This window comes from Hesperophylax consimilis, chromosome 21 (genome assembly GCF_061612785.1).
Source record: "Hesperophylax consimilis isolate HC1 chromosome 21, BYU_Hcon_1.0, whole genome shotgun sequence".
In the NCBI taxonomy this organism is placed as follows: Eukaryota; Metazoa; Arthropoda; class Insecta; order Trichoptera; family Limnephilidae; genus Hesperophylax; species Hesperophylax consimilis.
The window spans coordinates 17,129,711-17,141,889 of record NC_142856.1 but is presented as its reverse complement, the minus strand read 5'-3'; the positions used below and the strand labels follow the sequence as shown (position 1 = coordinate 17,141,889).

The following is a 12,179-nucleotide window of genomic DNA, read 5'->3' as shown; positions in this document are numbered from 1 at the left end:
AAAATTTTTTTTTGTTTTTCGATGAAATTATCATCGGATAGCAAAACAACATCATTTTTTTACTCCAAATATCGGTTAAGGAATCGTTGGATAAAATCCTTTGGGCACGCGAAGATACCCCCTATATGAATTAGATTTGACTGAGTGTTGTTAATAATATTAATTATTGTTAAAATATTTTTTTCTTTTCCAGAATTTGCTCCAAATATATTGACATGGCTTTGGAGAATCTGAAAAACAAAGAGTCTTCTTCAGATTTGGACCTGTCGCTCTTGGAGAGGGTTTTGAAGAGTGAGAAGGATCCAAAAGTTGCAACTATCATGGCGTTGGATCTCATATTGGTTGGCATCGATACGGTAAGACATTTTTCAAGAGATAAGCTCGCAAAAATCTTAAACAAAGTATTATTTAACAGCCCAAAAAAACAAATCTGGACCAAATTCAGACCCACAAAATCTGAATTGAGTTTCGGTCTGTATTAGCGATGAGAGCTGTTTTACCTATAATCTGGTGTTTAAACGGTGCGTTAAATATGGTTATAAGTTTAGATATAAACTTTTGCTTCTTGTGGTCAGCTTTTTACTTTATTTTTAGGTCAAATTCTAAAAATTATAAAAATGTCACCCTGTTTTCTTTAATATCTACTTTGTTTCTTCTTGTGAATAATGATTAATAAGTAGTTATGGTTCAAATATTGTTACAATATAATGACAAATTACTTATCTGATAACTCATTTAATACACATTTTTTCTTTCTTTTAAAATATTTTTTGTTTGTATGCAGTATTACTTTATATTTGTGATTACTCAATGTTTGCTTCACTCGAATGTAAATTGTTAACCTCGATACAAGCTTAGCCATAGTGAGGTTGATTTTATGAGAAAAACTTGATTTATGTATACTGAGATACAATAAATAAATAAATAAATCTTCAAGATCTATTCATGTTCTGATATTATCCAAGTAATGTGTAACAATAACCTCGTAACGGAATAGTAAAAAAACTCTTACAGAACTTGAATTAACTTTAAAATTTGATTAAATATAAAAAAAAATTGATGAAATGTTAAAATTCTATGTAAAAACTGGCTAATAAGCAAAAGATTTCTAGTTATAATTTTTGCACCCACTGGTTGCTCAAGTGTTTCTGTGTTAAGCCAAAAATGGCTATCTTTTTTTCTTCTGTTACCCTCTCCTACCAAATGTGGTTATCATCTGGGTCATCTATACAGGTTTGCTTTTACATTCCTTCATTCGAGAAGCTGTGACTTTATACTTTTTTTAATATAGATCTCAATGGCAGTATGCTCCATCCTTTACCAACTGGCTACGAGGTCCGAGGAGCAGGAGAAGATCTACAAAGAACTTTTGACGGTTCTTCCAGATCCCAACACACCGATCACCCCCGCGCACTTGGACCAACTCAACTACTTGAAGGCTTTTGTCAAGGAGGTTTTCAGGTGAGCCTTTTTCACTATATTATTACACCATCTTTGACTTTGTCATGTGTGATTTTTTCCGAAATAACTGGCCCCCTTTCTAAACAACAAAACTAGAGACAATAAATAGTTTGGGTCCAATGGAATTAAGTAAAAACGAAAGGTTTGAGAAAATTTGTAAAGCTTTGGGGGCTACCGCTAAATACGTCCGGAATCTTGCCACTACAGTGGATATCATATAGTCAACACATTAGCACAAGAGGTTGAGAGAAAGTTAGGTTGGCTCTTTGGAAAGGAATATGGAAAGTTTAATTTTTATATTTTTCAGGGTTTACTCAACGGTTATTGGAAATGGAAGGACCCTCCAAGAAGACATGATCATCTGCGGATATCATATACCAAAGGGAGTAAGTAAACCCTAAAACTATAAGTGTCTTTGTTTTTTTGCCTGCCATGCCTGTGGTATGGCTGACGATAACAATTTAAACCAAAAAGAGCATTTCAACTCTCTCCAAAATATCAGAAGTTTCCACGATGCCTTTCAACTTCTATCGAAACACATCATTCTATTTTATTATGTAAGTGAGGAGGTCAGTAACCGAGTGTCGGTACATATGCACTATTGCTACATTTACGCGTAACAATTCATTGACCTCAAGAAGTCAATTTCTACTAAATGATGATTTACAGAATTATTCACTGGGTGAAGACCGGCTGTTTGTCATATGAGGCCGACTTCAACAAAGGGCTATGGAGTTTGTACTAATTTCCATGACACAATAGAAGATTTCAACGGAAGAAAAAGTAATCTCCTGTAGAGGTGGGATGGGGATTTTTACTATGGAAGGCATAATTTTAACTCATGTAATTCGGTAGATAAATAGATAGATGACTTTAGTAATAAAATACACTCTAGGTAATTGCCATGTGTCATTTCTCTACGCCTCGGAAGGGATGACGCGGTAGCCAGCAGGCTTCTGACGTCAGCAGAATACTTCAGCAAAGTATGGAGCCACGTCCATAGTCTGATTCCTGTATAATTCCCCCTTTCAAATCCCCCCCAACAAGTAAAAATCCAGAATTCTTTATCAGGCCCTTGAAAGGTGGTCGTGTCCTATCTTTATATATTACTACACTATGTAACCATTCTGACCAGAATATCGTTGCATCCATTACAGACACAAGTGGTATTCCCCACTTTAATAACAGGCAACATGGAGGACTGGGTGACTGATAGCCAGACCTTCAAACCAGAGCGCTGGCTGCGAGGAGCCGAGGGTAGTATCCACCCTTACGCCTCCCTGCCCTACGGACACGGGGCCAGAATGTGCCTGGGGAGGAGATTCGCGGACCTGGAAATACAGATTCTTCTGGCTAAGGTGAGATTATCCTTCCCGTACCTAAGATGGCACTCGAAGTTACCTAACTTAATATCTTCGTAAGTTATTGAACATATAATTCCTAGAATAGTGATTAATACCGATTGAATAAAACTGCTGATACTAATTTACACGAGGAATTTAAACTAGAAGAAATTGATTAAATGGTAAGGTTATGACACATTGAACTTATTTGGGGCACACGAACGCGCCTTCGCCGTACTTTTATCAGTTTATATCTTTAGTGCCTAACCTAACCTAACCTAACCTAACCTAACCTAACCTAACGCGCCAATAACCTCCAATTTTAGCTAATCCTGATGCTTGCAACTAATTTATAAAATGTGAATGTTTTGCTCGTGAAATTATAAAAAACGCAGGTTATTAAATTTAAATGTGAACTAACAGATATGCGACAGATATATTTTCAATTATTTTTTGTGACACCTCACAAGAGCGCCCCTGTCTGTGCAGAGTGAAGTCAGGGGAACCATTTCGCCACCCGATTAGGCAGCGTTGTGAGGCAGGTTATGGAAGAGGTTTTTACCGACTTTATTTGGATTAAAAACTATGTAAAAAAATTTGATCTGCGGTGCCTTTTTGGTTGTTTTTATTAAAAATATATATATATATATTTCAAATAAATAAAAATAATTGGTCACTGAAGCGACCCACTGATGGGCGAGCGTGTCCGTTGCGAGTAGTCCGAGCATGACGAGCATCATGCTCGCCGAGGCCATGCTCACCCGTCATTGGGACGTTTAAACTGAGTAACCGCCTAAACCCACACCCAGACCCTTACTGATTCGATTCATGTTTTTCTTTATTTTAAATTGAGTTTTTTTTTCTTGTTTTCAGTTGGTCCGCTCATACAGACTTGAGTACAACCACAAGCCCTTAGACTACGCAGTTACCTTCATGTATGCCCCAGACGGAGAACTGAAGTTCAAAATGGAAAAACGATGATATAAATTAACTATGAAAATACTAATATAATGTGTAATTTAAATATACTGAAGATTCTAGATACCAAAATAACACCACTGTTTCTGTAGTCGCATGAACCAACTGGTTCAGAAATGATTGCTATGTGATGTGAAATACATACTCGTAAATAACTTAATTAACGTAGGTGACATTGTACTCAAATTAAACTCCACTCTATAGCCTAGTATTCACGGACGGACATGTCCTGCCGAGCATGACGTTACAGCCTGTGTAACTTACAGGCCGGACGACAAGCATTTCTGTTGCAAGTCTGCCGGCAAATCCGACCACACGTACAGACACGCCACCGGGTACGCTACCGGTGTTGTCATGCTCGGCCGGACATGTCCGCCCGTGAATACCAGTCTTTTCTCCAATTATGTTTATTGAAATTGACTAAAGTGATGGTGACATAAATAAACCACTCACGATAGTGATTTTGTCGCTATTCAATTTTTTTATTAATAATTATAATTGGAGAAAATACTGGTATTTATTCACGTGCGGCCATGTCCAGCCGCGTATTTCCTTTCCGTTCCTTCCTGTTCGACAGGAGGCAGTACGGTAGTACTGACTTGAAACACGCACGGGTTTGTTACGTTAATTCTCTTTATAAACTTTACTACTGTCTCCTATGGAACACGGAAAAGGAAATACGCTGTCCGGCGCGAGCACGACAACACGGAATTTCTGTAAGTGTGGTCGGATCTGTCAGGCAGACATGCATAAATAAATGGTTGTCGCTCGGCCTGTGACATGTGACCTGATTATTTTACGTCATTTTTATATGAGTCATAGTGGTGAGTTTTGCGATGTGACCGTTACCTTTTTATTATTTATGTATTTTTGTTTCATTTCACTTTGGTTTACATTTATTGATACTATCTTCTTCTGCATGGATTAAATATTACATTTATCTGAATAACCTCAAAGGTTCCAATACATTTAGTAAATATAATTAATTTTTAATAAAAATAAAACAATATGGTTACGACCATGTTTGCGGTTCAAAGAAACCATAGAATCAGTTTAGGTAAATAATATTTATGATTATTTTTAACTTTATAGAATATATTTAGTCAATGTTATTGGTTTTTTTATAAATTTAATTTAGATTAAATTTGATAATATTATTATTAAGTTCTGCAAGTGTTTTAGTTTTTTATTATTGTGACAGCGACAGGTAAATTTTTTATAAAAAGCAACCAACTGCAAGGAATTATATACTTAAATATTCAGAGTCTGATAGCACATAATGAAGAAATCCAGATACTGATTGAACGAAATGATCCTGCACTTGTAATGTTAAGCGAGACTCACATAACATGCGATATTGAAGACAGCGAAGTTACTTTTCAAGGATATTCAACAATACGCTGTGATTCCTACAGTAGACACACAGGGGGAGCAATAATAATTATCAAAAAAGACATAATATTTGAAGTTATTTCTAACACAAAATACGAAAAGAACTGCTGGATACTAGCGATCAGGATAACTTCTGGATATAAGAAAGGAGTATACGGAGTAATTTACCATTCTCCAAATGCAAGTACAAAAGACTTTTTATCATTTATAGAGAACTGGTGCACCCAAAACCTAGAAGAGGAAGAAGATAATATCCTAACTGGTGACTTTAATATAAATTTCAAAAATTTGAATGATACATATACTAAAAGACTTAAAAAAATTATCCAAGCATCGGGAATGAAACAACTTGTTAAAAGTGAGACACGAATAACGGATAAATCCAGGACGTTAATTGACCTTGTCATATCCAACAGATTAGATTTGAATGTAAAAGTTCTAGATGAGCCAAAAATAACCGACCATAACCTTATCCACATTACAGATAACACAAAAAGAACTAATACGAAAACCAGCAAAGTAATAAAATACAGAAATTATAAAAAATATAACAGTGAAAGGTTAATTGAACTTCTGGGTGATATGAATGAACTTCATCAAATGGAATTTAATGAAAAGGCTAAATCATTAATAAATAACCTTCAAGAAGTAATCGATCAGTTAATACCAATCCAAACTACTAAAATAAGAGGAACAAATAAATGGTATAACATAGAACTACAATCAATACAATATGAAAGAGATAGACTGTACAAAATTGCAAAAATCTCAAGAAACTCACAAGACTGGAAAGCATTCAAAAATGCAAGAAATAAATACTCAAAACAACTGAAAGTTTGTAAGAACGATTACTTCAAAAATAAAATTATCTGTGAAAAAGGAGACACTAAAAAAATGTGGAAAACCATAAAAGGATTAATGCAAACTGAAGATAAAGGGATGAAACATGACATTGAATTTCCACATCAGATACAGGGTAGCATACAAAACTGCTTCAACAAATATTTTGTAAACAGCATAACGGAATTACATCAGAGTATACCAATACTGAAGGAAGACAACCGCGTGAGAAATGTTCCCCTAAACCGAGAAAAACTTGTGTTTAAAGAGATTGATGAAACATATCTTTTACAGATTCTAAACAGCACCAAATCAAAAGAGAGTCCAGATGGAATAAGCTTTACAGTTTTAAGGGATGCAATGCCAGTGATAGGACCTCATCTACTGAACATAATAAATGAATCGTTAAGAAGTGGAAAATTTCCAAACACATGGAAAACATCTATTGTGATCCCGATTCCGAAAGTTGTTAATACCAGAAAATGTGAAGAATTTAGACCTATAAATATGTTACCAAAATACGAACAGGTACTAGAAATTGTAATAAAGAAACAACTCGTTGAGTATTTGGAAAAACATCATATATTATGTGACGAACAATCAGGATTCCGTAATAATAACTCTTGTGAAGCTGCAATAAACATTGTGATTAATACATGGAAGAAAGAAACAGATAATAAAAAAATCACCATTGCAACATTTTTAGATTTTAAAAGAGCATTTGAAACGATAGAAAGGAAAAAACTTTTGGAAAAATTAGAAGATATAGGTCTTTCTGAAGTAGCTCTAAATCTTTTCAAAGAATATCTCCATGAAAGAAAACAGGTAACAAAAGTGGAAAGCTCAGAATCAGAACCGATAGAAAACAACCTCGGTGTTCCACAAGGGTCGGTATTAGGTCCAATTCTATTCATTATTTACATTAATGATATAATTAAAACCATAAAACATTGCAAAATTAGATTATTTGCAGACGATACATTAATCTATATTTCATGTGAAGAATACATAGATGCAATCAATAAATTAAATGAAGACCTACAAAATATAGCGAAATGGCTGAAATTAAACAAATTAAAACTGAATGTCAACAAAACAAAATATATGGAAATAGGCAACAAAACGCATAACACAGAGTTAAAATTGACAATTAATGGCGAAAAAATTGAAAAAGTAAATGAAATTAAGTACCTGGGTGTGATACTAGATTCAAAACTAACTTTCGCAGCAAATTTTGAATATGTGCTAAAGAAGGTATCTAAAAAAGTCAATTTTCTTAGAAGATTAAGAAATAAACTAAATGGAAACACTACAGAGCTGATTTATAAAACTATAGTTGCTCCACATTTAGATTATTGCTCTACTATGTTGTATTTGGCCAATGAAGGAAACTTGAACAAGCTAGATGTTATACAGAATAGAGCTATGAGATGTATACTAGGAAAAGGAAAATACGCAAGCATAGATCAAATGAGAGAACAGCTAAATTGGATTTCTATAAAAAAGAGACTATTATTTAATGTGTTAATTTTTGTACATAAAATCATGAACAACCAAATGCCAAAATATTTTAAGGATGAAATTGTTTTTAATAGAGATGTTCATAATTACGAAACCAGAAATGTAAATAGGATTAGATTGCCACATATGAAAAAAACAAAATCACAGAACTGCCTAATGTACAAAGGACTAAAAATGTATGATGAAATGCCTGAAAGTCTGAAGAATGAAGGAAGAATGAATGTATTTAAAAAGAAATGTTATATTTATTGTAAAAATATGTAAAATTACAAAATGAAATATGATCTTGTTTATATTAGTTTATATTCAAATGTATAAACTAACTCAATAAATAATAAAAAAAAAAAAAAAAAGCTGTTTCGGCTTACAAGGCCATTTTCAAACTGTGGTTAGTCCACATTGAGACGACGTTTTTATACTATTTCAAATGTAAATTTTGAAGGTGCATACATTGATTTATTACTGGTTACACCGATGACATGATCTATTGTTGGTTAAACCAATCTATGTTTTCCCCTCAGTAAATGGTAATGGGTTCTTAATTATTTACTAATGACTTTATTGCTATGAATTATTTGGGTGCATTATACTGCTTGGGTTTTGTGAAAATACTGAGAAGTGGTGAGTAAATTATTTTCCGTACTTTATTAATTAGTGTTAAATTTGGGTCATTCGTTCGTTTATTGATTTCTAATTGTTCAAGTAAATTTAATCTAATGCCCTTTTTTTCTATATGCAATGGTTTAGGACCCTTGTTGTTAAGTGGGGTATGATTATTCACCAAGAGATGTTCTGCGAATTTTGAGGATGTGTTTTAGTATTCAACTAGATTCAACGAACATATACGATGTTATAATAATAAAAACACATCCCCAAAATTCGCAGAACATCTCTTGGTGAATAATCATACCCCACTTAACAACAAGGGTCCTAAACCATTGCATATAGAAAAAAAGGGCATTAGATTAAATTTACTTGAACAATTAGAAATCAATAAACGAACGAATGACCCAAATTTAACACTAATTAATAAAGTACGGAAAATAATTTACTCACCACTTCTCTGTATTTTCACAAAACCCAAGCAGTATAATGCACCCAAATAATTCATAGCAATAAAGTCATTAGTAAATAATTAAGAACCCATTACCATTTACTGAGGGGAAAACATAGATTGGTTTAACCAACAATAGATCATGTCATCGGTGTAACCAGTAATAAATCAATGTATGCACCTTCAAAATTTACATTTGAAATAGTATAAAAACGTCGTCTCAATGTGGACTAACCACAGTTTGAAAATGGCCTTGTAAGCCGAAACAGCTGTCACAATAATAAAAAACTAAAACACTTGCAGAACTTAATAATAATATTATCAAATTTAATCTAAATTAAATTTATAAAAAATTAAATGGAGTTCTACGAATTAAACACAAAAACAATAAATAATGTTATTGGTAACCCGTTTAAAAAATATTACCTATCTACATGGTTTTCCAATAAGAGGTGTTATTTTGAATAGCCGGCTATTTCGGTAGATGTTACTTTTGAAGCTGTCATTTTTTAACATTTGACAAGTAGAAACTACGTTATTAATAAAAATGGAACGATACACGCTTCAACAACGCATTGAAATTATTAAAATTCACTTGAGTGAATCAAATGCAAATCATCTTGAGTGATGAGGCCCATTTCCACCTCGGTGGCTTCGTCAACAAGCAAAATTTTCGCATCTGGGGCACGGAAAACCCAAGAGTTATTGTTGAAAAGCCTCTCTATCCTCAACGTGTTACTGTTTGGTGCGGTTTATGGTCCGGCGGAGTCATCGCACCTTACTTTTTAGAAAATGAAGCTGGAGCAACAGTTACGGTGAAAGGATTGCGCTATCGAGAGATGATAAATGATGCTTTATGGCCGAAATTGGATGGTATTGATCTGGACAACGTTTGTTTTCAACAAGACGGCGCTACGTGCCACAAAAGCAACGAAACCATTGATCTTTTACGATTGAATATCAAAATAACACCTCTTATTGGAAAACCCTGTATTTCCACTTTTAATTATAGGTCAAAATGCGTTCAATAGTATTGTGCCACTCTCAGTAGTGGACATACAATTGTTTACGGTATGTTATAGTGTAACGGAACCAAATTATTAAAAAAAATATTGTTGGAATAATTCAAATTAGTGAATAAATAAGCCTTTCTTAACGGTACATGTTTTATTTCTGTCTATGTAAAAAATAACAACCAGTTATTCAACCGAACATAATAATGATTTTCATTTTTTAATATTTTTACCAGTTAACATACTCGTATGTCGACTTAAAAAATTTTGATTTGCGATTATGCGAATTTTGAAAGTGAAATTTTTAATTTTTGCGCAAAACCGCGAATTTTACCACTTTAATGAGAACAACGTAAAATTCGTAGAGGGGTAAGGCTCTCGACTAGCAAGCTGGAGGTCGCAGATTCATATCCCAGCGTGCGCAAGTAAATTTTAATGACTATTTCAAAAAAATACTGATTAAAAAAATACACAGTATATTTGCGGCACGTTCCAGCGTGGAAGATACTCTCAGTATCGCCCCGGTTTAAGGATCACCATTCACAATTCAAACATTGCTTGAAACGGCTTTCGACGTGTTAGGTGACCAGATCTGAGTAGCCAGGTATTTTTCCACCTTCATCTTTCGCATCTCCTTCCCCTCCCCACTACCTTCACGCAACATACCCCGATTGGGGATGCCATTAAAACATCGCGAATTTCACTAAAAATAACGAAAATATCCATAAAAATAAGTATTCCGTTCTTTAATACGTTAAAATATTTAGAAGGTCATACATTCCGCTAAAATTATGTAGATGCCTATATTTTATATAAATCGGATAATTATTACAATAAAGTGTTATTGACCTCACTGACAGAGTTCGGTGTAAATTATGTAAATCAGAGTTTTATGAATAATTTGAATAATCACTTTTACATCAATACAATATTTACATCATTTTCTTCTATTTGCTTGTTTATTCGTTTATATTATTTTTTGTTTGGATTAGACAAGTAAATTTAATTTGATTTTTTTGTGTTATTTAACAATTTAAAAATAATATATAGTGTACTTGCGGCACGTTCCAGAGTAGAAGATAGTCTCAATGTATCAGTATCGCCCTGGCGTCAGACCACAATTCAAAATTGAAATGTTGCTTGAAATGGCTTTGGCCGTGTTTGGTGACCAGATCTGAATATCCAGGTACTTCCCCAATTTAAACTCCTTCCCCTCCCGCTACCTTCATCCTCGCAAAACACCCCAATTGTGAAATATGATTTAAGATTTTCACGGCCAAAAGTATTTTTGTTATTTGTTTTTGGGGTATTATGCCGTGTTGCGCTAACTCCTTCTTTAGCCTAAAGAAAGAGAAGGAGTTTAGTTTATTTTTAGTTTAAAAATAAACATATATTTTTTAATGTAAATTTAAGAATTACCAATGTTATTCTCAATTAATTCGCAAATTTTTAATTGAATGCCATCTTTGGAAAGGTAAGAATGTTCATACCAGAATATATTTGCAACCTGGAGAGTGCCTCAGATATTATTTTAAATGGGACACCTGTTGAATTTTCCAAAGTTTAGAAGTTTAGAGAATGAATATTCTTATGAGCAATAACTACTAGCCTGAAACACAAATACAAATTGAAAAAATCTTCCGAGAAAAAATAAATGCCGCCGACGGGAATCGAACCCGCACTTTCTGATTGCCGGTCAGGTGAACGGAACCACTGTGCTACATCGGCTTATTTTAAACCGCCAAACAATTCAATTAATACTAGTATTTCATTCAACTACCATTTATTTTTCTCCGAAAATTTTTTCAATTTTTATTGTGTTTCAGGCTAGTAATTATCGCTCATAATAATTTACTACCCTTTGTTCTTTGCATAAAACCTTGTCTTGTAAGTTTTCGTAATTCCGTGTAGACAGTGGCCTTCCTCTTATTTTTAAGGTTAAGCGTGCTATATTTCATCAATATCGGCATAAAACTATAGATTTGTATTAAAAGAAGTAATGACCTACCCAGATAAATTCTTATTTATATCTACAGATGTATAGATAGAAGATTATCATCTTATTGAAACTTTTAAACCTTATCGTAATATTATTAACTATGAGGATAATATTAACAACTCTCATTGAAACATGATACAGACAATACCATCCAAATAGTTTAAGGCATCTACAGTAAATTCCTTCACTCCTGCTTAAGGTTGTGTGGTGTTTCTTCCACCCAAGTATATGCCTCCTCAAACCCGTTGGTCCTGCAGGGTTTTTAGTGGTAGCCGTTCTCAAATTCAACAACTAGGTATGTTAAGTGTGAGACAGCGTATTATTTACAATACCTTAGAATGTATGTTTGACGTTTTGCAGATACCCGCAAAAACAATCCTCACGCACTTATATACAAACATACGAAAATAAATACAAAAAGTTTAAATACTCGTTGTACGTGGAACAATAACCAAGATTTACTCCAAATTTCTACGCATACTAATTTTGATCAAACAAATTTTAGGTACATTGCAACAAGATTGTACAATACTCTTACAGAGAACATAAATAAATATCATACTCAAACAAATTTCAAA

The 12,179-nt window shown here is 33.6% G+C and overlaps 1 protein-coding gene across 1 annotated transcript in view; it reads left to right on the top strand.

The window, feature by feature from the left end:
* The window catches only part of Cyp301a1 (Probable cytochrome P450 301a1, mitochondrial), a 54,508-nt gene extending 49,561 nt beyond the window's left edge, over window positions 1-4,947 (top strand). Inside the window, exons 4-8 of the mRNA XM_089644740.1 lie at window positions 194-356; window positions 1,292-1,461; window positions 1,769-1,847; window positions 2,619-2,819; window positions 3,678-4,947. Of these exons, the coding sequence (XP_089500866.1) occupies window positions 194-356; window positions 1,292-1,461; window positions 1,769-1,847; window positions 2,619-2,819; window positions 3,678-3,785 (721 nt within the window). The 3' untranslated portion in view covers window positions 3,786-4,947. The remainder of the gene's footprint in view (window positions 1-193; window positions 357-1,291; window positions 1,462-1,768; window positions 1,848-2,618; window positions 2,820-3,677) is intronic.
* Window positions 4,948-12,179: the final 7,232 nt, after the last annotated feature.